The sequence below is a fragment of the Ornithorhynchus anatinus genome, chromosome 7 (genome assembly GCF_004115215.2).
Source record: "Ornithorhynchus anatinus isolate Pmale09 chromosome 7, mOrnAna1.pri.v4, whole genome shotgun sequence".
NCBI classification, from domain to species: domain Eukaryota; kingdom Metazoa; phylum Chordata; class Mammalia; order Monotremata; family Ornithorhynchidae; genus Ornithorhynchus; species Ornithorhynchus anatinus.
Window position 1 is genome coordinate 46,377,007 of NC_041734.1, and position 27,496 is coordinate 46,404,502.

The following is a 27,496-nucleotide window of genomic DNA, read 5'->3' on the forward strand; positions in this document are numbered from 1 at the left end:
CCTGATCTTGTTCAGACTATTCTGGACTACTCAAATATACCTCAAATACTATATATATAATTATCCTTCTTAACCAAAGAAGACACCAGTAATGGTGAAATTCACCCAGTGAAGTGTGTGCAGCTGTGAAGGCCATTAAGGAACACATGGTCTAGACCACACTGTACATATAAGAAGGCTGACCCTTGTTATGCTACAGTGTTTATTGCTTTCAGACCTCCATGTGATTTTTCACCTTCCCCTCCTTGTTTCAACTCAATAAGTACTGTTGGCGGACATTGTTGAATCCTGAAGATAGGAGCAGGGCTCCTCCTGTGGAGGGCATTCCATCTCATCTTTAAATAGAAATAAAAATGCATCATTGTCAGCTGTGTGACTGTGGGCAAGTCACTTAACTTCTCTGTGCCTCAGTTACCTCATCTGTAAAATGGGGATTATGACTGTGAGCCCCACAAGGGACAACCTGATTACCCAGTATCTACCCCAGCACTTAGAACAGTGCTCTTCACATAGTAAGCACTTAACAAATACCAACATTATTATTATCTTTCATCAGTAACAGTGGCTTCAGTGATAGAACTCCATTCCATGACCTTTCATAACTTTATTCTCCTTTTTTAAAATATCATTCAATTTTTCCCATTCCTTAATATCCCCATATCCGTAACTCTGTTGATATCTGTGTTGGCTATTCTCTATGATCCCCTCTTCTTTTGCCTTTATTTCCTTCATGCTGCACAAGCAGCAACTAACAAATCCATCTTCCCTTCTCTTTGCTAAAAAGCAGCTCTATTCTTGGTATTTGCACTCTTTTTCATTTATTCTGAAACTTCTTCCACAAATTTTCTCTTCTGTGTATATTCCCTAAAGAGAAGAGTCCATGACTTCAGTAAATTTGGTAATGTGCCATCTGATGAGCGCTGAGTAAGTGTTTATGTTCTCCCACACCCTTCACTCACGTCCTCTGCTCTATCCTAACTCTCTACTCACTGCCCTTCATTTCCTGCACTTCCTGATTTTATTGTGCTTCCTTGAATGGATCTATGATCTCTACAATTGTGCTTCTCTTCCTTCTGCCAAAAACCCCTTAAAGCTGTCCTTTTCCAGAATAAATGCCTACCATCTCATCCTCTATATACTGTTGGCAGAGTCCATGTGTCCCTTTTATGGGCTGTTCTGCTGATGCCTTGGGAATGCAACACTCATCAATCATCTCTTGAACACTTACTCTGTGCAGAGCACTATACTAAGTATTTGAGAGAGTACAATATCATTAATAGATGCAATCCCTGTTAGCAAGGAGCTTTTTATCTGGAGGGGGAGGCAGACACAAAAATACATCATTTCACATAGAGAGAAACACCTCAGGATTTGTTCAGCCCATTTTCCACTGAAGATGTAGACACTGTCCATTTCTGTTGCCGCCTGAAAGTTCTAAATAACAGAACTGTGCTCAACCACTCATTCATTCATTCAGGTGTATTTATTGAGTACTTACGTGCAAAGTACTAACCATGAAATCCCCTGACTAAAGGAGAGAACAACTCTGAAGCCCTTTGCAGTTCAGTATATACTCTGCAATTTAGAGAGGGCCTCCTTCCTCTCCAAGCTCTTAGTTCTAGTGGTCCTCTTCCAGGTGGGTTATTAGCCTGCTGCCTAGGTAGGCTGTATGATCATCTGGAGTGCCTTTTCATTCCCCAATCAAACCCTAATGAGTTTTTTTTAACTGGCTTTTTGATTGGCTGCTGGTTGCTTAGACGAATGACCTCTTAGACCTCTCTGTTGGTTTCAGCCAGTGTGAATAATTCTTACAGCAACCTTAAGATTCATGTGGTAGTTGGGAGGGAAGATGAAATACTCCAATTCACACATCTGACTGCTGAAACACTGACAATTGCTGGGATTATCTGGGCTCCTTGGACCCAGATCTGGATTGTGTTGCTCATATGCTCCTCTTGGAGAGATTGGTCAACAGCCAGCATGAGGGATTTTCTCCAATATGCTGGTTGCTTTTTGGCATTTTTCTCAACTGGGTTTTTAGTAGTGGCCACCTGGACTGACTGTTGGATGGTGAACGCTGACGACTCACTGGAGGTAAGAAAGGGGCTACATCTTTCCACCTGCCAACTCTGAATGAAGGAGTGTTTTATAAATCCCCTCTTCCTGTTATTGTTAGCTTCATGAGAATAGTGGGATAACCTGTGCTGAGAGGATCCTGAAAGCAACAAAGTGTCCCTAGGGACATGCTCAAAATCAGAGTGAAAGTTCTTAGTTTTTCTAACACAGACCAGCAGGCTGATCCCAGATTGGGGTTAAACAATGCCTTTCTTTAAGAGACAGCTGCTCTGGACCACCAGTCTTGTCACTGTATTCGCGGAGGTCAGATTTGAGTTTGCTAAACTTTTGCTTTTTAACTAATCCTGGTTCTGTTTTTTGCCTGCTATGCCATCTATTTCCTCACCTGAAAACTGGGGATTGAGTGCCTATTTCCCCTCCCATTTAGACTCTGTGCCCCATGTGAGATAAAGAATGTGTCTGATCTTGATTGTATTTTATCTACCCCAGTGTTTAGCATTGAGTTTGGCACATTCGAACCCCAGCTCTGCCACTTGCCAGCTGTGTGACTTTGGGCAAGTCACTTAACTTCTCGCTGCCTCAGTTCCCTCATCTGTAAAATGGGGATTAAGACTGTGAGCCCCACGTGGGACAACCTGATTCCCCTGTGTCTACCCCAGCGCTTAGAACAGTGCTCGGCACATAGTAAGCGCTTAACAAATACCAACATTATTACATTATAATTGTTCAATCAATCTGGCATTTATTGAGCACTTACTATGTGTAGAGTACTGTACTAAATGCTTAGGAGAATACAACATATTTAGCAGACACACTTCCTGCCCATAAAGAGCTTAGTAAATATGACTGTCATTATTATTATTTTATTAGGAGTATCATCAAAGTACACTACAAAGTTGTACTGGATCTTGAAAACCCCCTGGTTGCTTCAGGAATATTGAAAAGTGAGCTTGATAAAAGTTGTCTGGCTCAGTAGAAAGGGCAGAGGCTTGGGAGTCAGAGGATGTGGGTTATAATCCCGGCTCTGCCACTTGTCTGCTGTGTGACCTTGGGCAAGCCACTTAACTCCTCTGTGCCTCAGTTACCTCATCTGTAAAATGGGGATTAAAACTATGACCCCACGTGGGACAACCTGATTACCTTGTAACTATCCCAGCACTTAGTACAGTTCTTGGCACGTAGTAAGTGCTTAACTAATACCATAATAATAATTATTATTATTAGAGTAGGAACTGTCTCTAACAGTGAAGGCTGCACTACACAGAACCTTGTGCCTACCAAGCACTGTAGGATAACTTCCATGGGGAGAGCAAGTGAGAACCCAAGCAGTTTGTTTATCCTCTAATATTCTTTGCAACCGACTCGCAAAGAAAAAAAAAGTGGAAAGAATTGCAGGTTTATGCATTTTTCCCCATCTTGGATCATTGAACAACTCAGTTCAATGCTGCATATTTTTTCTCCTCTTTTAATTGCATTTCAAGAACATTTTCTATTTTTTATTTTATCCCTTTCTGTTTCACTTTTAGTTTTCTATCATATAGAAATACCATGCATGGGGAGAGCTTGTCCCAGTTACAGGAGAATGGTTAGGTGACACCTCTTTCTATATGAGCTTAACCTTCAGAGTGAAAGCCTAGTAATAATTTTACCAAGTACTATAGGCGGTATTGAGATGTTTTTGAGTTAGGGTTTAATCATTTAGTTTCCAGAGGGAAAGGAACAATGCATACCTATATATACATGTACATAATATAACATAATATATTTGAATTCCCTTTAACTTGGAACAACAAGCATGGGCCTTGGCTGAAAATAATCTGCCTGACAATGTATCAATTATATAAAAACTCAATTTCAGAACTCAAACTTTTTCACTGAAATTTATTTGCTCCTCGTGGATAGGGAACAAGTCCGCCAACCCTCTTACCACTGTACTCTCCCAAGTGTATAGTACAGTGCTCTGTACACAGTAAATGCTCCATAAATATGATTGATCAATTGATTGTGTCTAAGCTTAGCTGAAGACACACCTGCTTAAAACAATTCAATTACTACATTAACAAGATAATGTAGTAAAAGCAAGTTAAACCTACTGAAGGAAAGTTTAAAATGTGTAAATGCCGGATGGTAAATATTGCACAAGTGTACAAGCCCACACAAATGCGTGACCCCACAGAAGAACATAGGGGAAAATGAAGAAAATAGGACATTCTTTATTACTCACCTTGGGCATATAGACAAGTAGCTATTTCCAAAGTTTCAGCATGGGAAAAGAGCTCTACAATTTCAAGCTAATAAGACTTGCAGGTGCAGGTTACAACAAGAAAGTGGCATACTTGGCAAAGGTAACAAGAATCTTAGGCATTATTCCAAGCTCCTCCAGTAAATTACTGAGGGAGTCCTGTAACTCTCTCTTATTCTCCTTCCCTACAATAGGACAAATGACTAGCCACTTTACATGAGCATTAGGCCAAGGTTAATGCAACAAATGTCTATAAAAGCTCTCTGTGCTGTTTAGAAGAAGGATGCTGTATAAACATGGCTTAAATCAGGCAGCACAGCCTGACAAGATGCTGACACTGGCACTTTGTCACATAACTGCATTAGTGTAGTTCTATCAGGCTAGGTCTGGCCCTGCTGTCAGAAAACCCCATTGACACCTCTGAACCCCAAAGCAGTTTGGGGACTCCTGGGACCAACAGGGACTTTTGTAGTTGACTGAAATGGCCTTTGGGATTTTGCCTATGTCATGAATGACCCTGAGATGTGGGCAACTTCCTGTTTGGGTACCATACATGGGACTGGGACCGGTCTAACTCCCCCTGAGATACCGTCAGGTGTTCAGAGAACTGTCCAGATCTGAAATCCGGCCAGCTCTGTGGTGGTCCTTGAAATGGGAATTGATCAATCAATCAGTCAAATGATTAATGTTGGTATTTGTATTTGTTAAGCACTTACTATGTGCAGAGCACTGTTCTAAGCTCTGGGGGAGATACAGGGTAATCAGCGTGTCCCACGTGAGGCTCACAGTCTTAATCCCCATTTTACAGATGAGGTAACTGAGGCACAGATAAGTTAAATGACTTGCCCACAGTCACACAGCTGACAAGTGGCAGAGCCGGGATTTGAACCCATCACCTCGGACTCCCAAACCTGTGCTCTTTCCACTGAGCGACACTGCTTCTCTACCATACTAAGCATTAGGGAGAGTACAATGAAAGAGAGTTGGTAGACATATCCCCCACCCACAAGGAGCTTATAGTATATAGGGGGAGGTGGTCATTAATATAAATAAATAAATTAGGACATGTACATAAGTGCTGTGGGGGTGAGGGTGGGGTGAATAAAGGGTGCATATCCAAGTGCGAAGGTGATGCAGAAGGGAGAGAGAGTAGAGGAAATGAGGGCTTAGTCTGGAAGGCCTCTTGGAGAAAATGTGATTTTAATAAGCTTTGAGAGTGGGGAGAGTGATGGTCTGTCAGATATAAAAGGAAGGGAGTTCCAGACCAGAGGCAGGATATGGGCGAGGGGTGAGCAGCAAGATAGATGAGATCAATTGAGGTAGAGTGTGTAGGTTAGCAGTAGAGGAGTGAAGTGTGCAGCCTGGGTTATATCAGGGAATCAGCAAGGATGAGGTGATTGGCTTTAAAGCATTCAATGATAAGGACTTTCTGTTTGATATGGAGGTGGATGGGCAACCCCTGGAGCTTCTTGAGGAGAAGGGAAACATGGAGTGAATGTTCTTTTTTAGGAAAATGATCTGGGCCACAGACTGAAGTATGAACTGGACTGGGGAGAGAGAGGAGGCAGGGAGGCCAGCAAGAAGACTAATGAAGTAATCAAAGGGGATAGGACAAGTGTTATTATTAATAATTGTGTTTTTATTTAACCACCATTATTTATTATTATTTAATCAATCAATTATCAATCGGTTGTATTTATGGAAAGCTTATGGTATGCAACACTCTGCTCCAAGTGCTTGGGAGAATACAATTTAATAGTAGGTCAAGAATCCATCAATGATATTTATGGAGTACTTACTGTGTCCACAGTACTGTACTAAAAAACTTGGGAAAGTATAATACAATAGAGTTGGTATATATGATTCCTGTCCTTAAGGAGCTTTCAGTCTATGTGGAGCGGCAAGCATCTGTACACTGGGGATTCAAAACATGTTCTTTCTCCCACTTTAGGCTGTGAGTCCCATGTGAGAGAGGTACCTTTTTCAAGCTGATGATTTTGTGTCTACTCCAGTGCTTAATACAGTACATGGCACATAGTAAGTGCTTAACAAATGCCACACTCATTATTATTACTATTATTATTACCCTCAGGATACCATAAGTGCACTGATAAAGATTGAAGGAGGACAGTTGTGACAGTATGACCCCTTTTTTGCCAACAACATGGTGCCGTATGTAAGATTTGATACTTTTGCACCAGCGGCTGCTTATAGGGGAAGGAGTGACACACAACTTTTAGTCTAATAAATTACATCTCTGAAGAGCAGTGGAAGACTCCCATACTATTAAATTCAAATCATCAATGAAAGAAAAGTCTGAAACAAACTACTAAAGTTCAAAGTTCTAACTCCTCACCCTTATTTGCCTTCCTGCTGCAGGGAACTGTCTTTTACTTCTCAGTTTAGGGGCTCTCGAGTTATTGTTTTGGACTTTAGGTGAGGATTTAGTGTTTGACTTTCATCAAAATTTCCATTATTCCACGAGGCCTAATGTTCCCTGAGCAAAAAGGAAATCATACTGCTTGGACTGTGGTGATTCAGATTGGCATGGAGGAATGAGTTCTATCACACCTGTCTTTTCTCATTTGGAACCATATTGTTTGATCCAAACATTTTCCTCCTCCTCAGCTACTGCTTGTTTCCAGACTGAGAGGAAATACAAGATGTGCTGAGTTGTGAACCATTTTGTTTGATCCCAAACATTTTCCTCCTCCTCAGCTATTGCTTATCTCCCGACTGAGAGGAAATCCAAGATGTGCTGGGTTGTGAACCATTTCGTTTGATCCCAAACATTTTCCTTCTCCTCACCTGTTGCTTGTCTCCAGAATTGAGAGGAAATCAATCATATTGATCAATTAGTCATATTTATTGAGCACTTACAGTGTGCAGAGCACCGTACTAAGTGATTTGGAGAGTACAGTATTACAGATTTGATAGACATGATCACGATCCCTCCCCACAGCGAGTTTACAGTCTGGAGAATGAGTTTATAGATGATGGGATGTGAGCCCGCGCTGTGTATGGATGGAAACTTAGTTTCAGACAGTTTCTCTAGGTTGAAAGCTCACTGTGGATAAGCAGCGTGGCTCAGTGGAAAGAGCACGGGCTTTGGAGTCAGAGGTCATGAGTTCGAATCCCAGCTCTGCCACTTGTCAGCGGTGTGACTGTGGGCAAATCACTTAACTTCTCTGGGCCTCAGTTACCTCATCTGTAAAATGGGGATTAAGACCGTGAGCCCCATGTGGGACAACCTGATTCCCCTATGTCTAACCCAGCGCTTAGAACAGTGCTCTGCACATAGTAAGCGCTTAACAAATACCAACATTATTATTATTATGATTATTCTGTTGCATTATACTCTCCCAAGCACTTAGTATAGTCCTCTGCACATAGTAAGTATTCAGTAAATACCATTGATTGATGGATAGATTGATTTCAATACGAGGATCCTCTGATTTAAAACATTTATCTTTAACCCCAGACAAAGTCCTGAGCATTTGTGTTTGTCATCTGTTAGATCATTCATCCTTTACATGCGAAGATTCACATTATTTGGGTTGGAGAATTTCCCTCAATTCAGTGTATTTAAAACAAAGCCTTTGATTAAAGGATGGATCTGGTTCCTTTGTGAAAACACTGTCATCTATGCCTTGAAGGCATATGTTTATTACTTTCCCAAACATTAATTTGGTGTTCTCTAGACACAACTTATGCATAGAGAGTAAGCACAGATCATCTTCATGACTCCTGAGTAGGAAGGTCCAGCTTTTCTGGTGACAGAGGTGTAAGCACTTAATACAGTGCTGTGCACACAGTAAGCACTCAATAAATACGATTGATTTAATGAATGAATAAATGAGATGCCTAAAAATTCATTCATTCAATCTCTATGTGCAGAGCACTGTACTAAGCTCTTGGAAAGTACAATTCAGCAGCAAATAGAGACAATCCCTACCCAACAACGGGCTCACAGTCTAGAAATTAGTTAGCTTCATTTCATTAATTATTCATTAATAATTAATTAGCTTTATTAATTAACTTCAATGGAACTTAAGTAAACCCCACTATAACTGGTTACTGGGTTTGTGAAAGAATTTTGGTACCCAGCCCTGGGCTATGAAATTTTCTTTATACTAGAAGAAAGGATAAACCAACAAGACTCCTCTCTGCAGCCTATCTTTCCTTATTTACCTATCAATTGTTTTATTGAGTGCTTACTGTGTGCAGAGCCCTGTTCTAAGCACTTGGGAGAGTACAATATAAAAATACAACAGACACATTCCCTTTGACCACAAAACACCCCCATTGGTAATAGGAAGGAAGAGTGGCTGACAGAAGACCTGGGGGAGAAAGTCTCCCTGTGTTCAAGCCTACCAGTAGCTAATTCATCACTCTGGCCTACTTGGTAGAGCAAATCATATACAGCTATCTTAATATTTAATTTAACTGTGGTGTTTAAGTACTCACTGTGTACCAAGCACCCTACTAAGCACTGGGGTAGATACAGGATAATCAAATTGAACACCGTTCCTCTCCCATATGGGGCCCATAGTCTAAGGATGAGGGAGAAGAGCTATTTAATTACCACTTTACAGATGAAGAAATGGAGGCACAGAGAAGGTAAGTGACTTGCCCAAGGCCACATAGGCAAGTGGTGGGACTGAGATTAGAACCCAGACCTCCTGACTCCAGGTTCTCTGCTCGTACCTTTAGGCCACCCTGGTTTTTTTTTATGGTATTTGTTAAACTCTTACTATGTGGTAGGCACGGTACTAAGACACAGATAATCAGGGTGGGCACAGTCCCTGTCCTTCATAGGGGTTTCAGTCTTAATCTCCATTTTGCAGTTGAGACAGCTGAGGCACAGAGAAGTTAAGCGACTTGCCCAAGGTCACACAGTAGACAAGTGGCAGAGCTGGGATTAGAATCCAGGTTCAAATTGAAACTCCTTACCATCATCTTAAAAGCACTCAATCACCTTGTCTTTCCTACCTCACCCCACTGCTCTCCCACTACACCCAGCACACACACACTTTGCTCCTCTAATGCTAATTTCCTCACTGTATCTTGATCTCATCTAACTCATCACTGATATCTCTCCCATGTCCTGTTGCCAGCCTGGAACACCCTCCCTCTTCATATCTGTTAGACACATCTCCAAAAGGCCATTCCTCATTAAGCCCTCATTTCATCTTCTCCCACTCCCTTCTGCACCTCCCTTGCATTTGGATTTGTTCTCTTTTTTTTCATCGCTCCTCAGCCACACAACACTTAGTACAGTGCTCTGCACACAGTAAATGCTCAATAAATATGATTGATAGGTTCTCTAGGCCAGTGCTCTTATCAACTAGGCCATGCTGCTTCATGCTTTTCTGAATTCACCATACACCACCTGTGCTTTAAGATGTAAAGGGATCTAGGTCACCAGTTGGAAGTTCTTTCATTAGACTGCAATGAAAGTTACATTACAGTCCTTTAGACTGTAAACTCCTCTTGAGCAGGGATTTTCTTTTGCTCCTCTGAATCTTTTTCTCACGCACTTAGTACAGATCATTGCACTCAGGAGACACTTGATACTTACCATTACTACAACTATTACAAGTTACAAAGCCAACTTAAGGAGAGAACCAGGGTTGAATATAGGAGAAGGATTTTCCTCCCTCTGTGACCCAGAGAGCATTTTACTTACACTCACCTAACTGAAAGGAAGAATTACTTTGATTTCCAGAGAAAACAACCACTATCAAGACTCAGTCTTCTGATTATATATGAGCTTGTCAGTAAGTTAACAAGCATTTTATGACAATCTCAGACTACAGAGTACCTGAGGTACTTAGAAACCACAGATGGTCCTCACCTTCAGTAGATAGACCAGAGAGATGACCAAAACAATCAAAGCAAATATGAAAGCCTGTTTACCCATAGACATTAGACTTGGAACCCGCTAAGGAAAGGGACCACCTGTATATTCTTTCCCACCATTTAGTACTGAGCTCTGCACACAGTAAGTGCCTAATAAATATCATTATCTCTACTACAGCTTGGCATAGTAGAAAGAGCATAACCCAGGGAGACAGAGGACCTGGGTTCTAATCCCAGCCCTGCTACTTGCCTGCTATGTGGTCTTGGACAAGTCACTTAACTTTTCTGTGTCTCTGTTTCCTCAGCTGTAAAATAGGCATTCAATGCCCATTTTCCCTCATATTTAGCTTGTGAGCCTCATATGAGGCAGGGCCTGGATCCAGATTACCTTGTACCTACCAGCACTAAGTACAATAATTGGTACATAGTAAGCACTGACCAAATGCCATTATGTATTTTATTTAATTTTTAATACTACTCCTAGTCACAAAATGAAATGAGGTAGAGAAATGGGACGTTTATTATAAGGGATGGGTTGTGTGAATTACAGCATTCAGTTTCTTGCACTGCCTTCATTTCATGCTCTTGCTCCCTCCTTAAGGTGGGTTGAGAACATTCTTATTTGTAGAATTTCCAGCAGATGTAGAGGGCCAGTAAGGGAAGGCAGCATGTGAGGTATGGAACCTGTCAAGTTCCAAACAATATCTGACTCATTAGTCAAACAACGATTGAAAAGTCTACAGAGTAAGTGGGATGTTTAGGTTTTTGTATTCCTTTGGGATTGTTCCATCCTACATGATTCCTAGGACTTCATCTGAATGACCATTACCTTCTCAAGGTACTGGTAGTTGGGTGCTGTTTCCTCTCTTTCCAACAGCAGCCAGCCTGGGCCTAAGGACTGTCCAGAAACCCATGAGGTAACAGCAGAGTGAGACTGTAGTGTAAGACAGGAACTAGCAATATCAGAAATGTAGTACTGTCAGTCTGGTAGAGTTGCTCAGGTCAGAGTTCTTCAGGAGCAGTGTGCCTTAGTGGATAGAGCCTGGAAATCAGAAGGTCATGGGTTCTAATTCCAACCCCACCACATGTCTGCTGTGTGACCTTGTGTCTCACTTCTTTGTGTCTCAGTTACCTCATCTGTAAAATGACAATTAAGTCTGTGAGTCCTATTTGGGACAGGAGTTTGTGTCCAACCTGACTACCTTGTATCTACCCCAAAGCTTTTAGAACAGTGCTTGGCACACAGTAGGTGCTTAACAAGTGCCATAATTATTATTAGTAGTAGCAGTAGTAGAGAGAGTCAGGCCTGGGAGTCAGAAGACCTGGGTTCTAATCCCAGCTCTGCCACTTTTCTGCTCTGTGACCTAGGGAAAGTCACTTAACTTCATTATCCTCAGTTTCCTCACCTGCAAAATGGGAATTAAATCCTACTCCCTATTACTTAGACTGGAAACTCCATATGGGACAAAGGACTGTGTCCAACTTGATTATCTTGTACCTTATCCCAGAGCTTAGTGCAGTGCTTGGCCCAAACAAAGTAAGCACTTAAAAAGTACAAAAAATAAAAATGCCTCTCAACTCCAAAATTAGTGTTCCAGACTGCACAGGGGAAACTTCACCATCATAGGCATGGTGCAGTGGATAGGGCACAGGCCTGGGAGTCAGAAGTTCATGGGTTCTAATTCTGGCTCCACCACTTGTCTTCTGTGTGACCTCGGGCAAGTCTCTTCACTTCTCTGTGACTCAGTTGCCTCATCTATATAATGGGGATTGAAACTGTGAGCCCCATATGGCATAGGGACTGTGTCCACCCCGATTTGCTCATATCCATGCCTGCACTTAGTACAGTGCCTGACACATAGTAAATACTTAACAAAAACCACAATTATTACTATTACTATTATTATTTGGCACAAAGTAAGTGTTAAAAATACAAGTCAATAAGGTAAGTTTGTTCTGCAGAGATTTGAATCCAAAAGGACACCTGTAGGAAAATGCTCTACAAAAATATGCTTCAACCCTTCAAACATGAGTTGAGCAAAAGACATCAAACTAGCAGGCCTGTTAGCTGATTTTGACCTTGCAATTTAGAGATTGATTCTGTTATTATGCCCTGGCTTCCCTTGTTATATTGGTATTTAATTTTGATTAAGTGGGTTATTGTATATTAAATTGTTGCTACTAAGTGCTAATTATTTTTCTCTTAGGAGAAAGCATAGGGAAGGAAAGGAAGGAGGGAAGAAAGGCTTTGAAACCAGATGTCAATCAACAGTACTTATTGCACACCTTCTGTGTGCAAACCTTTACACTGGACATATTCAAAAGATCTAAAGATTATCCCTGACTTCTGTGTGGGAGAACTATACCTTAGATGAGTGAGAGAATGTATATGATTAGACCTAAGTGAATGTAAAATGAGCTACACATAAATACATAAAAATGGAAAAAGGGTAGATAAATGAGTGCTGAGATGGTTGATGGGAAAGTACAGGGATAGTTAGGGAATGTTCTTGGTAGATCAATTGACCAATCAATTATATTTATTGAGTGTTTAATGTGCGCAAAGCATACTTAGGAAATTACACTAGAATCATAAGACACATCCCTGCCCTCAAGGAATATGCAATCTAGCTGGGGGTAGGGGAGAGGTAAACATTAAAATAAGTTACAGAGGGTACTTTTCAAGATATCTTTGACAGAGGGAAGGAGTTCATCTGGCAAATCTGAGGAAGGAGGAGATTCAAGACAGGGGGATAGGCATAATCAATCATCACTGGTATTTATTGAGTGGTTACTATGTGCAGAGTACTGACTAAGTGCTTGGGAGAGAGCAGAACAACAGAGTGGGTTAATATGTTACCTTCCCACAAAGAGTTTACAGTCTAGAGGGGAGACAGACATTAATATAAATAATGTATAATATATAATTTATAGATATGTACATAAGTGCTGTGGAGTGAATATCACATGCTCAAGGACATAATCACTGGACCAGGGCAGGAGAGTTGAGAACATAGGGCAGTTAGAAGGTTTTGCTTGGGAAGAGCTGGGGTGTAGAAATTAATCAATCATATTTATTGAAAACTTACTTTGTGCAAAGTACTGTACTAAGCTCTTGGGTGAGTGTGGTAGAGATAGTAGGCATGATCCCAGCCCTCAAGGAATATACCATCTAGCAGGAGTTAGAAGACACTAAAATAATTGGCAAGTGGGATGAAAAAAGACAAGGAGATATGTACATGAATTAGTGCTTAAGCAGTAGGGTTGGTAAGATATGTACATAAGTACTTTGGGAGGTTCTGAATCTACAGATACCTAGGTGGTGCAGGCATGTTGAACAGACAGTAAGGAGGATAGAAGGTAAGCAGGTTAGGAATTAGGGAAGACCTACTAGAGGAGATATGACTTCATAAGGCCTTTGAAAATGGGGTAAGCTATGGTGCATAGATTTGAAGGTGGGGAGTGGGGGTTCCTAATCAGAGAAAGGGCATGAGAAAGAGGTCCATAGTGTGAGAAACGAGGGAGACAAAGTGAGTAAGTTGGTTTGAGTGGAATGAAGAGTGTAGTTTGGAGTGTAATGGGAGGAAAATTAAAAAGTAGAAGGGAGAAAGCTGGTAGAATGCCTTAAAGCCAATGGTCAGGAGTTTCTGCTCCATGCAGAGAGGGATGGGCAACCATGAGAGGTTTGTGGCACTTAAGAAGATATGCACAGAAGGATATTTTAGAAAAAAATGATCTGGGCAGCAGAATGAAGTATATACTGGACACGAGAGAGATTGGAAACAGGGAAGCTAATGAGATGGCTGGTACAGAAGTCAAATCAGGTTATGACAAGTGCCTATTCCAGTATGATCATTTAGATGGATGGAGAGGAGGAGGACATGCTGAGGAGGAAAAAATGACTGGAATTGATGATTGACTGAGGATGGTGGTTTAGTGCCAAGGTCGTGGGCTTCAGAGACTGAGAGAATGGGATTGTCATCAAATGTTAGGGCAAAGTTAGGGGAAGGAAAGGATTTGGGAGGAAAGATGAGGAATTCAATTAGCAAGAAAAAAGAGAAAATTAAATAGTCAGCTGATAGGAAGTCTTGATTCTGATGGTGAGAAAGCTTCTGTTTTATAAGTGAAATGAGTTTCCTGAGGGACAGGGATGGTATTCAATTCCCACTCATGCATTCTCTCCCAGTGCTTAGTACCATGCTCCGCACACAGCGAGCCCTTAATAGATACTGTTACTACTGCAAAAGTTGTATAGAGTCATTGGAGATTTTTGAGAAAGGGAATAAAATGCACCACAATCCTTTCTAACTCACAAGCCCATAACCTTAGCATTATCCTTGACCCCTCTGTCACATTCAACCCATATAGTCAATCTATCACTAAATCCTGCAGTTTCAACCTTCACATCACCAAAATCTGTCCTTTCCTCTCCATCCAAAGTGCTACCATGCTAATTCAAGCACTTATCCTATCCTGCCTTGATTTCTGTATCAGCCTTCTTCCTAACCTCCCTGCCTCCTCTCTCCCCAGTCCAGTCCGTACTGTCGCCCAGATCATTTTTGTGCAAAAGCATTCAGTGCATGTTTCTCCATTCCTCAAAAACTTCCAGTGGTTGCTCATCCACCTCTACATCAAACAGAAACTCCTTACCATCAGCTTTAAAGCACTCCATCACCTTGCCCCCTCCTATCTCTCCTAGCAATTCTCCTACTACAACCCAACCCACACACTTCGCTCCTCTAATGCCAACCTACTCATTATATCTCAATCTCTTCTTTCTCACCACTGACCTCTCACCCACGTCCCGTTTCTTGCTTGAAATGCCTTTCCTTTTCATAGGCAACAGACAATTACTCTCCCCACCTTCAAAGCCTTCTCTAAGCCCTCCTTTCTTCTTTTCTCACTGCCTTCTGTGTTGCCCTGACTTGCCCTTTGGTAATTTATTTATTTATAGTAGTGTCTGACTCCCCCTCTAGACCCTGTTTGTTGTGGACAGGGAACATCTATTATATTGTGGTATACTCTCCCAACTACTCAGTACAGTGCCCTGCACGCAGTAAGCATTCAGTAAATATGATTGATTAATCAATAGATTGATTTTTGAATGGCAGTACACTCAACTCTACGATATCATTTCTCAGTAGACCTAGCTATATAATGGGGGTTACAGTCTTGTAATTAATTCATTCAATTCAGTTGTATTTATTGAGTGCTTACTGTAAGCAGAGCTCTGTATTAAGAACTTGGGAGAGTACAATACAACAATAAATAGTCACACTACCAGCCCACAACAAGCTTACAGTCTAGAGTGGGAGACACAGATATTAATATAAATAAATAAATTACAGATATGTATATACGTGCTGTAGGGCTGGGAGGAGAGAAGAGCAAAGGGATCAAGTCAGGGTGATGCAAAAGGGAGTGGGAGAACAGGAAAGGGAACCCTGTGTCAAGAAAAACTGTAGCTCATCCTGCAACTGCCTCTGCAAATGTGCACATACACACAGGTGAGGATGGGCATAACTGCTCCTGTGATATATGTTGTATTATTGTATTTTTGGAAGAATATTCCATAATACTGTGCTCACATTCTAGCCCAAACACAAAGTAAAATCATATGTTCTTATCAATCTGAGTATATTTTACAAGTCTATTAAAATGATTTTATTCATGGTACTAATAGGTATGAAAGCACCCAAATTAATGGCCAAGTTTTCACAGCATGTTTATTCAAATATTTTCAATCTCAGTTATCATCATTATCATATTTAGTTATTCCCAGTGAAAGTAGTCTTCTGGCTTTAATTACCTGAACAATTCTTTCAGGAAGACCTAACCTTCTAAATCAGAGTGAACTATTTCTTCTGCTATGAAATCATCCTTAACTATTAGAAAAAGAATTACTTCCTCTCAGCACCCTGTTGTAAATTCCTAGGATTCCTGATTACTGGAGAGACAGTGTGGCCTAATGGACAGGACACTGTACTGGGATTCAGAGGACCTGGGATAATTCCTGGCTTCTCCATTTGCCTGGTCTGTGAACTTAGGCACATCATTTAATTTCTCTGTGCTCAGCTTCCTGTTCTGTAAAAGGGGGCTAGCATATCTGTTCTACCTGCCTGTTAAAATTATGAGCCCCGTATGGCATAAGGATTCTATTCACTTTGATTATATTGCATCAGTCCCAGAGTTTAGCACTTAATAAATGCCATCATCATCATTATCATTATTATCCTCATCCCTAGTTGATAGTTCCAGAAATGGCAATTCTGCATATTGGTTAAGGCAGACTAGAGAGAGGTGCTGCTACTTCTTGACTGCCCTCTGCTGCTATTTCTTTCCTCTCCAAACCTTTCTTTCCTCTAGCCAGCTCAAAGAGTCTCATTGGCAAGGTGGACCCATGGCTACAGGGTCCTTGCTGTGCAAGAACAGAGGATAATGATAATTTGCTGTTTGCATCCCTGAAAGAATCCTGCTGCTCTCCCAGGAGCTTCTGACATCTCAATGACTATCATATGCTTTAGAAATTCCTTCGCTAAATTATATCAGAACACTCCTTTAATTGGATCAATCATTCAGTTTTATTTGAGTGCTTACTGTGTGCAGAGCACTCTACTAAGTGCTTGGGAATGAACTCATAGATACAATGAGCTTACAGTCTAAAGGCGAGTTTACAGTTCTGATACACGCAGAATGTTGGTATTTGTAAAGCGCTTACTATGTGCCGAGCACTGTTCTAAGCACTGGGGTAGATACAGGGGAATCAGGTTGTCCCACGTGAGGCTCACAGTTAATCCCCATTTTACAGATGAGATAACTGAGGCCCAGAGAAGTTAAGTGACTTGCCCACAGTCACAAGTGGCAGACAAGTGGCAGAGCCGGGATTCAAACTCATGACCTCTGACTCCCAAGCCTGGGCTCTTTCCACTGAGCCACGCTGCTTCTCTATTTATTTATACACAGGGATGTACATCACCAATAGTGATTCAAAATTTGCCAACAAAAACGGAGTCTGTTATGCTTTTGCATGGGGATATTATGCAAATTTAAAGATAAAGCATTCAGAAAGAAAGAAATATTTGGCAATCTTTATAGCATGTTAATAGACTTTTGCATCCATTATGACTATTTACTGTGAAGAAGAAATAATTATTGCAATAGTCAAAAAGCATTGAAGTATCCTCTCTCATAGGCTACTCTGCCAAGAACTCAGTGGGAAAAGTGAATTCAACAAACCTTAGTTTTGCCTGTTAGTTTCAATCCCCCTTTAAGTGTATTATTGCTTTCTGGAATTCAGTCTGTTCTGATTTGTTCAGTATGCTTCTGGTTTAACATTACCACCAGCTTGGCATTGCCACTATCTCTGCAAACCATTATTAAGAGAGGATCACAACTTCACCAGGTGGGCTATGTGTAGAAAACTGATGAAAATAGAATACCCACATGGCCACTCTATAGTGAGCTAAACTGGGGGTAAGTGTAAACAGCATGGATAGAAGAAAGGATTTATAGACCCAAAGAAGGAAAATTTTATATGGTGTGGCAGCGCAGTGGACATTTGTGAAACAACAGCCAGGCATACAATAGGAAGACAAATGGTGTAAGTTGTGCAAGGGGCAATTTTTATTTGCAGATAATAATAATAATGATGGTATTTAAGTGCTTACTATATGTCAAGCAATGTTCTAAATTCTGTGGTAGGTACAAGCTAATCAGATTGGACAAAGTCTCTGTTGAACATGGGGCTCCCAGTCTTAATCCCCATTTTACGAATGAGGTAACTGAAGCACAGAGAAGTTAAGTGACTTGTCCAAAGTCACACAGGCAAGTGGCAGAGCAGGGATTAGAACCCAGTTCCTTCTTAATTCCAGACCTGTGCTCTATCCATTAGGCCATGCTGCTTCTTGCAGATTGATATGGAAGGTGTCCTAGTTGTATCAGCCTAGTTCACACACCAATAGAAATTTCAATGTGAATAGCTCTATCTTTGAATAGACAAGGGTGTGTGTGTGTGTGTGTGTGCGTGTGTGTAAAATACCTTCTTCCATACAACCTTAAGAGAGGGAATGTTTGTGAAGAATTCAGGAAGTCTGCAAGAGCATGGAGAAGCAGAATAAAAACAGTTTTAGAGAAGCCCACTCATAAATATTTAAATCAAATGAACAAGGTATTTGTTAATGAAAAAGCATACAGTGACTGGATAATCAGTGAAGACCCACAATGTACCAGATTGTAAATATTGTACAGACTGTGGGTTGAGGCCTGTTTCTCAGGGAAGAAACACACCACCACTATCTCCTTCAACCATATGAGGGCTGGAGGAAAGGGGGATGTTGGAGGAGTCACTCCTGACTCTGAACCAACAAAACCACACTGCCTGGAGCTTCCTCTGACTGTGGGGAGTAATGCCAGGGGCCTGGTACTCCCTCCATCTTTACAGATCCTCTGATCTGAGCAGTTCCCTCTGAGAGAGAGTTCTGCTCTGGATACATTGCCTTTCCTGCTTCCTGACAGGAACAGTGGACCAGTTTGGAAGGGTCTTTGGGGTCAGAGATGTTGGTATGGAGTAGTGGGATGAGAATTTTCCTCTCTGGAGCCCTTGTCACGTCATCAATCAGTGGCATTTATTGAGCATTTATTGTGTGCCAAGCACTTTTCTATGCATTTGGGAGAATACAGTACAATAGAGTTAGTAGACCTGTTCCCTGCCTAAAAAGAACTTACAGTTTAGATAACTATGATATATGATATTATGACTATGCAGTTTCACAGTGAGCCCCACAGCAAGCCTTGGTTGACTCTAATAGTAACCTCAAGAATCTAGGTAATATATTTGAAAATTTCCTATTAAACAAACCCCTCCTTTAGAATTACCTTGCCTTTATAACTAATGAAGAGGAAGCTTATACTATGAATAGGTTTAAATTTATATATTTGGATAAATGTATATGAATACATTTCTATATAAACTATTTCATGAATGTGTTCTACTTAAAATGATCTGTGCCATTCATTCTTTCACAAAGGATTTCAAAATGGCCAACCCCATCACCTTCCACCTGTGCTGATTTCTCTATCAGTATTACAATTCTTCATATTCTTTGCTGTTCTTTTTCCTGTGGGGTACTCCTCTAAAATTGACAGTTCTAATAATGCAGATTTCAAGGGCCTCGCTATCAAGTTTTCCTGTGGATAGTATTAATTCCAGCCCCTTAACCATGGAAGAATTCACCATGGAAATGTATTTATCAGGAAAAAAACAGACTCTAAAATATGTTTAATGTGATAAAGGCTTTTAACCTTGTCTTCCCTGCACAAAGGCACCTTTCAGGGTGTCTCTAGTAAGTACTATATTAACACAGGAGTTTAGTTAATTACAGCCACTATTCTCACGTATCGCTATGAGTGTGAATACCAAGCAATCTAACAGTGTGCCCTGAGCATTAATACCTAATGGAATGAGATTCCTTATTTCCTCTAATGAGCTCATTGTTTTTCTAAATATGGTCATTGCAGGTAAATGATCAATAGCCTTGAAAATGGCATTGTTTATGGTTTCTTTGGGTAAAGAAGCATTCTTTTCCTATGTGGTAAGAATGTCTGACTAGCACCCTGGATCACTCTTAAAAGAAGCAGCGTGGCATAGTGGATAGACCATGGACCTGGAAGTCAGAAGGTCATGGCTCTAATCCCGGCTCTGCTGCTTGCTTACTGTGTTACCTTGAAAAAGTCACAACTTCTCTGGGGCTCAGTTGCCTCTTCTGTAAAATTGGGATTGAGACTGTGAGCCCCATAGGCGACAGGGACTGTGTCTAACCCAATTTGCTTGTATCCACTTCAAGACTCAGTACAGTGCCTGGCACAGAGAAAGAGTTTAACAAATGTCACAATTATTACTTAATAATCAGATATATAACTGAGACTGTATACTGGAGAAAGTGCAGTGGTTGGTAGGTGCTGAGATTAGGAAGTGCCTGTGATGGGGAAACGAATGTTTTGCCCCCTAAGCTGAGTTTTGTTGCCAATGTCCCAACAATATCTAGTTGTTCCCGGATGTATTTGGTAGAGGTCAAAGATGGAGGAGGGCCAGGGATGCAGTGGTGTCCCTCAGCAATAAGTACATTGAGTTTGTAAATTCCTCGTGGCCAGGGAAACTGTCTACCTATTCTAATAATAATAATAATGTTGGTATTTGTTAAGCGCTTACTATGTGCAGAGCACTGTTCTAAGCACTGGGGTAGACACAGAGGAATCAGGTTGTCCCACGTGGGGCTCACAGTCTTAATCCCCATTTTACAGATGAGGGAACCGAGGCACAGAGAAGTTAAGTGACTTGCCCACAGTCACACAGCTGACAAGTGGCAGAGCTGGGATTCGAACTCATGAGCCCTGACTCCAAAGCCCGTGCTCTTTCCACTGCGCCACGCTGCTTCTCTAAATTCCTTGTGGGCAGGGATCGTGTATTCTCGTGATTGTATTATACTCTCTCAAGCACTTGGTAGAATGTTCTGCACACAGCAAGTGTGCAGTTACTATCATTGATTGATCGAGAAGCAGCATGGCCTAATGGAAATAATAGTAATAATAATCTTGGTATTTGTTAAGCGCTTACTATGTGCAGAGCACTGTTCTAAGAGCTGGGGTAGATATAGGGTAATCAGGTTGTCCCATGTGAGGCTCACAGTCTTAATCCCCGTTTTACAGATGAGGTAACTGAGGCCCAGAGAAGTTAAGTGACTTGCCCACAAACACACAGCTGATAAGTGGCAGAGCCGGGTTTCGAACCCATGATCTCTGACTCCCAGACCTGGGATTCAGTGAGCCTGGCTCTGTCCTGACTCAAGCACTTGCCTGCTGTGTGATCTTGGGCAAGCCACTTACCTTCTCTGTGCCTCAATTTCCTTATTTATAAAATGGGAATTCAATACCTATTCTCCCTCCTCCCAAAACTGTGAGCCCTATGTGGGCCACGGTCTGTGTCTAATCTGATTATCTTGTTACCTACCTCAGAGGTTAGTACAGTGCTTAGCACATAGTAAGAACTTAACAAATGTCACTCATTATTGAAAGAAACTACCCTGTCACCCTAGCAGCTGGATGATGCCTCTGAATAAATAAGAGTAAGTCCATACCTGAGCCAGTAATCATAATAATCACAATGGTATTTATTAAGCGCTTACTATGTGTCAAGTGTTGTACTAAGCTCTGGGGTAGATTGATCAATCAATTAATCAACTGTATTTATTGAGAGCTTACTGTATGCAGACCACTGTACTAAGCACTTGGGACAGTACAATATAACAGAGTTGGTAAACACGTAAAGGGGAGGGAGATCAGCATGTAATACCCATTTTACAGTTGAAGAAAACAAGGCACAGAGAAGTTAAATGACTTGCCCAAAGTCACAGAGTAAGTAATTGACAGAGTCAGGATTAAAACTCAGATCCCCAAACAACCAGGCTCAATCTCTTTCTGCTAGACCACAATCTACTTTCCCAAGCATTTAATGCAATTGGATCCATTAAGTGGGATTTCAAGGTACAACCTCCAGACATGATCCTGCCTTTCCACTTTGTTGGTCTGGTACACTAAATCTCACAGGAGTTGTCTTCTTGGCAAGATTTTTCCGGCCTGATATTCCACAGTGGATTCCAAGAAGGACCCTGGTTTCTGGAATATATCCAACAAGTTCATGGCTGTTTAAAAAAAAAAAATGGAAACTGATTTAAACAAATGGTATTTGTAGTGAACATGAAATCAGTGCTTCAAGTTTCAGGTGCAATTTGAGTTATATTTGAACCAAACCTATTCGCTCAGAGCCCATTTCTGGAACATGCTAGTAAAAATGGGCTTTATGGCTACTTTAATGACTTTTAATATCATGACATCAGGTGTCATATAAGCTACTTTGAGAAAGAATGCAATATCTCACATTTTATTTGTTACAAAATTCATGTCTTTTACTGCTGAACCTTGAATAATAACTTACTTGCATATGTTTACTTACATTGCTTTCTTTTCCAAGAGAATAAGTTTTCCCTTCTCTTTCCTACCTTTTCCCACTGCTTCCCAATTTCAAACCTTTTACCATGACTCTCCACTGCTGGCCCATCTCTAAAGCACATTGGTACTTTGAAATCAAATCTGTGGTCTTTATTTCCCAAGATAATTCTTGTTTAGACCCTAGTAAGCTATTCTTGAATTTCCATGGTAATGTGAATCTATAATTGAGTTAGAAGGAACAAGAATATTAACTTGTTCCATATGCATGAGCTCTACCAAGAAAATTCAAAACTGTTTTCTTTTGCCATGTTTACAACCCTGAGAGCCACTGTGACTTCCCACTTATAGATACATTAAGGGAAAACTCATGTCACTTTTTATCTCTAAGTGGACAGTTTGAATGCGGTGCACAGACTTTCCTAGTGAAAGAGGCTGGCATCTCATGCGCCGTAGTGAATTGAGTTTACATTCATCATTCTGTGCCCCATCACGGCTTTAACTTTTGCTGATATTCTTATAGGGGAGAAAAGAATAACTCTGGAAATTGCCTCGTTTTCTTTGACGTGGTCCTTTTAGGAGGAATATTGGCAGAACAGTTTGTGTGAAATCTGCACTGCGGTGGTCTATTCCGTATTCAATTGGTATGCAATGTGATTTAGAGCACAGACAATTTTTATTGCAATATGAACTTAACAAAAGTTCTGCCCTTCACAATAAAAGCTATTATAGTATTATAGGGGATGTCTTTAAAGCCATGCTTTACTGGTCCTTATTATACATTGTGTGTAAATGAAGGTGGACTTTTGCTGTGAATGTTTACCCATGCAGCATCTGTCTCTGTTTTCTAATCTGACTCTTGATTTCTGGATTTCTGAATTTCTGGGTTTCTCAAGGAGAGCAACCCCAAACCTAGTTTTAAATTGCAAATGGACATTGGCAGGGAAGATGCCCTTGTGAAGATCAGATTAACCGTTCTGTAGTCAATTAGTCCTCATCTCTCAGCCCATTCCTGGATCCCATGAATGCTAGATACTACTTTATCCCTCCCACCACCATCTTCATACCCCCTTCAATCAATCAGTGGCATTTATGAAATATCTAGTGAGTGCAAAGCACTGTAGTAAATGTGCGGGTAAGTACAACACAAAGTCCATGACTCTCTGCCCTGAAGAAGCTTCATAATCTAATAAGGGAGACAGGCCTTATTTGCAAATTGTAGTAGCAGGAGAGACCAGAAGTTTATAACAGATAGCAGCTTGTCAGGATGAAATAACTGATGAAATGAGGAAATGAGCATGGTGGTGTGGATAGAGCAGGGGTCTGGGAGTCAGAAGGCCATGGAGACTAATCCTGGCCCCAATGTCTGCAGTATGATCTTGGGCAAATCACAACTTATCTTTTGTTACCTCATCTGTGAAAAATGGGCATTGTGGGACAGGGACTGTGTCCAACCTGATTAACTTGTATCTACCCCAGTGCTTAGAACTGTGCTTGGCACTTAGTAAGCACTTAACAAGTACTATTACTATTATTATTATTAACATTATTAAATCCACATAGAGAAGCAGTGTGGCTTAGTTGAAAGAGTATGAGCTTGAGAGTCAGAAGTCATGGGTTCTAATCCCAGCTCCACCACTTATCAGCTGTGTGACTTTGGGCAAGTCACTTCACTTCTCTGTGCCTCAGTTACTTCATCTGTAAAATGGGGATTAAGACTGTGAGCCCCACGTGGGACAACCTGATTACCTTGTATCTACCCAGCGCTTAGTACAGTCCTTGACACATAATAAGCACTTAACAAATACATTATTATTATTATATAACACAAGTGCTGAGGGTGGGATTACAACTCAAAAGTGCTAAGGGTGGCAATGGGGTTGACATGTCTAAAATGTTGTGAATTGATCAGGGGAGGATGCTTCCTGGGAGCAGAAGAATTTTAAGAAGGCCATAATGACGGGGAGAGCATGATTTGGTCAATCTGAGTGGGGTGGGAATTCCAGGCTAGAGCAACAGCAGGAGTGAGGGAGTTGGAGGAGGGAGAGCTGAGAAAGTGAGAGAAATATAGAGCTGGGCAGGAGCTACCTCATTTTTCATGAGTAGAAGAGGCTAGCTGCTCTTTTCCCTATCTGTAATTTATTTCAAAAGTCTCCCCCCACTGGATGATGGGCAGGGATCAAGTCTACTAACTCTACTGTATTGTAATCTCCTAAATGCTCAATACAGAGGTCTGCACACAGCGCATGATCAGTAAATACCACTGATCGATTGAATTAGAGATAGGCCAGAGGATCCCTCTTTCAGAGGAAATTGCCTGTCTCCAAGATCTATAACAAATGCTGTACTAAGTGCTTGGGAGGGTTCTAAATTCAAATGAACTTGGTGTACTTCTGCAAGATGGGGTAGATGTTGGTAAAAAAGTCTATCAAACACTAGCGAACAGTAGTAGTAGCTAAAACCCTTAATTGTTAGCTGGATAGTCAGCCGTATCTGTTGTAAAGGCAGATAGGAAATACGTGGAATACGCAAATCTATTTCATATTGGTGTTTGAATGATCCATCTGGACCCCCCTCTGTGTTAGAGAGGGAGGACGCTTAGTGTGAGCAGTTGCTGGTTTGATTGTAGGTAGCCCAGTTTTCAGCTTGTCTCTCCTCTGCCTGGTCCAGATATAATACTGGGGGGCAATGTTTTAATTTTAGCCCCTCAGCCTCCTGCTACTGCCGCTTTGGGGTTAGCATTCTTTCCAGAGAAATCGATCAATCAACCAATTGTATTTATTGAATATTTATTGTTTGCAGAATTGTTTGTACTAAGTCCTTGGGAGGGTTCTAGATTCAAATGAACTTGGTGTACTTCTGCAAGACGGGGTTGATGACACCATCATGTAATACTATGTGCCCAGGGTGACACATGTGACATTGCACGTGTCTCAGTGGTAGGTATTCTTGGGTGCCTTCAGTGGCCTAGTCTTATTTTCTATTCTCTATCCCAGTCTCTACTGACAATGACTAAATTCACTTGAAATATTCATAAAATAAATAAATTTCCTTAGGGACCAGGAGGTTCTTGGGGTAGGACTTGTAAAAGAACTCGCCAGGGGTAGATTGAATCCTGCTCATATTTGTAACCCTTGCATTCAATAATCAAGTTTTCAATCAATCAATCATATTTGTTAAGCACTTACTGGGTGCAGAGCACTGTGCTAAGTGCTTGGGTGAGTACACTGTAATAATATAACAGACACATTCCCCGCCCACAACAAGGTCAATGGGTATGCTTTCTCTCTAATCGGACTTGAATGACCCTTCTGCACTCTCTTCACATCTAGGTGAGTTCAAAATGCCGTGGCCTCTGGTGGGAATGTGTCACAAATGCTTTTGATGGAATTAGAACGTGTGATGAATATGACTCCATACTTGCTGAGCATCCATGTATGTATGATATAGACATTTTCATCAGGGGGAAAGATACAGTTACATTGTATAGCTAAAAGCACTGATCTTTTAATCATTAAAGTATTTGGAGTATTTGTGGCTAAGGATGTACAGATTGAATTCACTTGATAGTGATGATGTTCTCAGTGTCCTTACTTTATCCCAAGTATTATGCTAAATGTTGAATTAGATACAAGTTGATCAGATTGGACATAGACACAGTTCCTGTCCCACCTTGGGTGGACAGGTATGTTGTCTTCACTTTACAGATGAGGAAATTGAGGCCCAGACTTGTCGGAGGTAAAACAGGTAAGTGGCAGGACTGAAACTCAGGACTCCTAACCCATAGTGTCTCTGCTGAACTGCCTCAGTTCTCAAGTATTTGCCTTTACATCACTTTCTTTTGTTTCCATAAGACATTCTAATATATATTTAGCCAGGTCTGTATTTAAATAGCTCACTTGAATGTCAGAAAGCATTTTTAAAGAAAAATATGCCTTCTGGCTCCTGAGAGGTGAAGTACATATTCTAAATTCTGTGTATTCTATTGGGTTTTTCCCATCATTAATTTCTAGGAGTTGGTGACTTGATAACCAAAACAAAAATCAATTTTGATTTTTGAAATCAAGTATTGTAAAGTTCAATTAAAAACACTTAGTTAACAAGACACCAGAGAAGTAGCGAGGTCTAGTGGATAGACCCGATCCTGGGAGTGAGAAGGACCTGGGTTCTAATCCCTGATTCAGCATTTATCTGCTCTGTGTTCTTGGACAAGTCACTTAACTTTTCTATGCCTCAGTTACCTCATCTGTAAAATGGGGATTAAGACTGTGAGCCTTTTGTGGGACAGTGACTGTGTCCCTCCTGATTATCTTGTATCTATGCCAGTGCTTAGTACAGTGCCTGGCACATAATAAGCACTTAACAAATACCATAAAAAGATCATTACTGAGGAAATATTGTGCATTGATGAACAAAATAGTTTGGGGACTATTCACTATTAATATAGTATCAAAACTTTCTTATGTTTAATTTCATTATAATGTTTAAGTGCTTATCATGGGTCAAAACACTGTTTTAAGCACTGGGATAGATATAAAATAGTTGTCAGACTCAGTCTCTGTCTCATAAGGGGCTCACAGTCTCACCTTTTAAACAGAGACATTTCTAACCTCACATATATCTGCTTAAACCTGAATATTTGTATTTCTTTGCATTGCAAAATTTGGGGATTCTAAAGCAGTTCAAAGTAATTTTGAAACTGGGGTATTATAAATATGTTTTGTTTTTGTTTCAGGTTCCTTAGAATGCTATGGGTTATTAGTTTTAAGAAAAGTTTGAAGATCTTTGGTTTATGGATATTTCTTCTATTCACATTTTGTGAATAGAACCTGCAACTTTGTCCTAGTCCTAATAAGTAGCAGTGTTTAAATAATAATGATGGTATTTAAGTGCTTACTATGTGCCAAGCACTGTTCTAAGCACTGGATGCTTGTGTCTTATTTTAGTGACATCAACTAGTTTAAGATACAATCACTTAGGGGGTCTAAAGGATTCCTTTTTTCCTGATTTAAGGATAATTAGATGCTTGGCTCTTCTCCACTTTAAACTTCTAAGCTCTATGATGCAGAAGAACAGAAATTCCCTAGCCAGCTACATTCATTATTAAAATGCACTTATCAGGCAACTATCATCATTTAGTAGCATCTAATACTGAGTTGGTGCTGTGCTTTCTTCTCTGTGGATTGTCTTGGTATATCCTGTCCCTTCTGTATGTGGGAAGACATTGCTTGCATTTGCAGACATTAAATTGTATGCATCAATATTTCAATGTTCCCTTATGGTTATTTTTATGGTATTATTATTATTATTATGTGT

The 27,496-nt window shown here is 40.7% G+C and overlaps 1 protein-coding gene across 2 annotated transcripts in view; it reads left to right on the forward strand.

Annotated features, from left to right (window-relative positions):
* The first annotated feature begins 1,803 nt into the window (after positions 1-1,803).
* Positions 1,804-27,496, forward strand: part of CLDN16 (claudin 16) — a 33,123-nt gene continuing 7,430 nt past the window's right edge. For both annotated transcript variants that reach the window (XM_039912667.1, XM_029069867.2), the window contains exons 1-2: positions 1,804-2,094; positions 25,513-25,615. In XM_039912667.1, the coding sequence (XP_039768601.1) occupies positions 1,981-2,094; positions 25,513-25,615 (217 nt within the window). In that variant the 5' untranslated portion in view covers positions 1,804-1,980. The remainder of the gene's footprint in view (positions 2,095-25,512; positions 25,616-27,496) is intronic.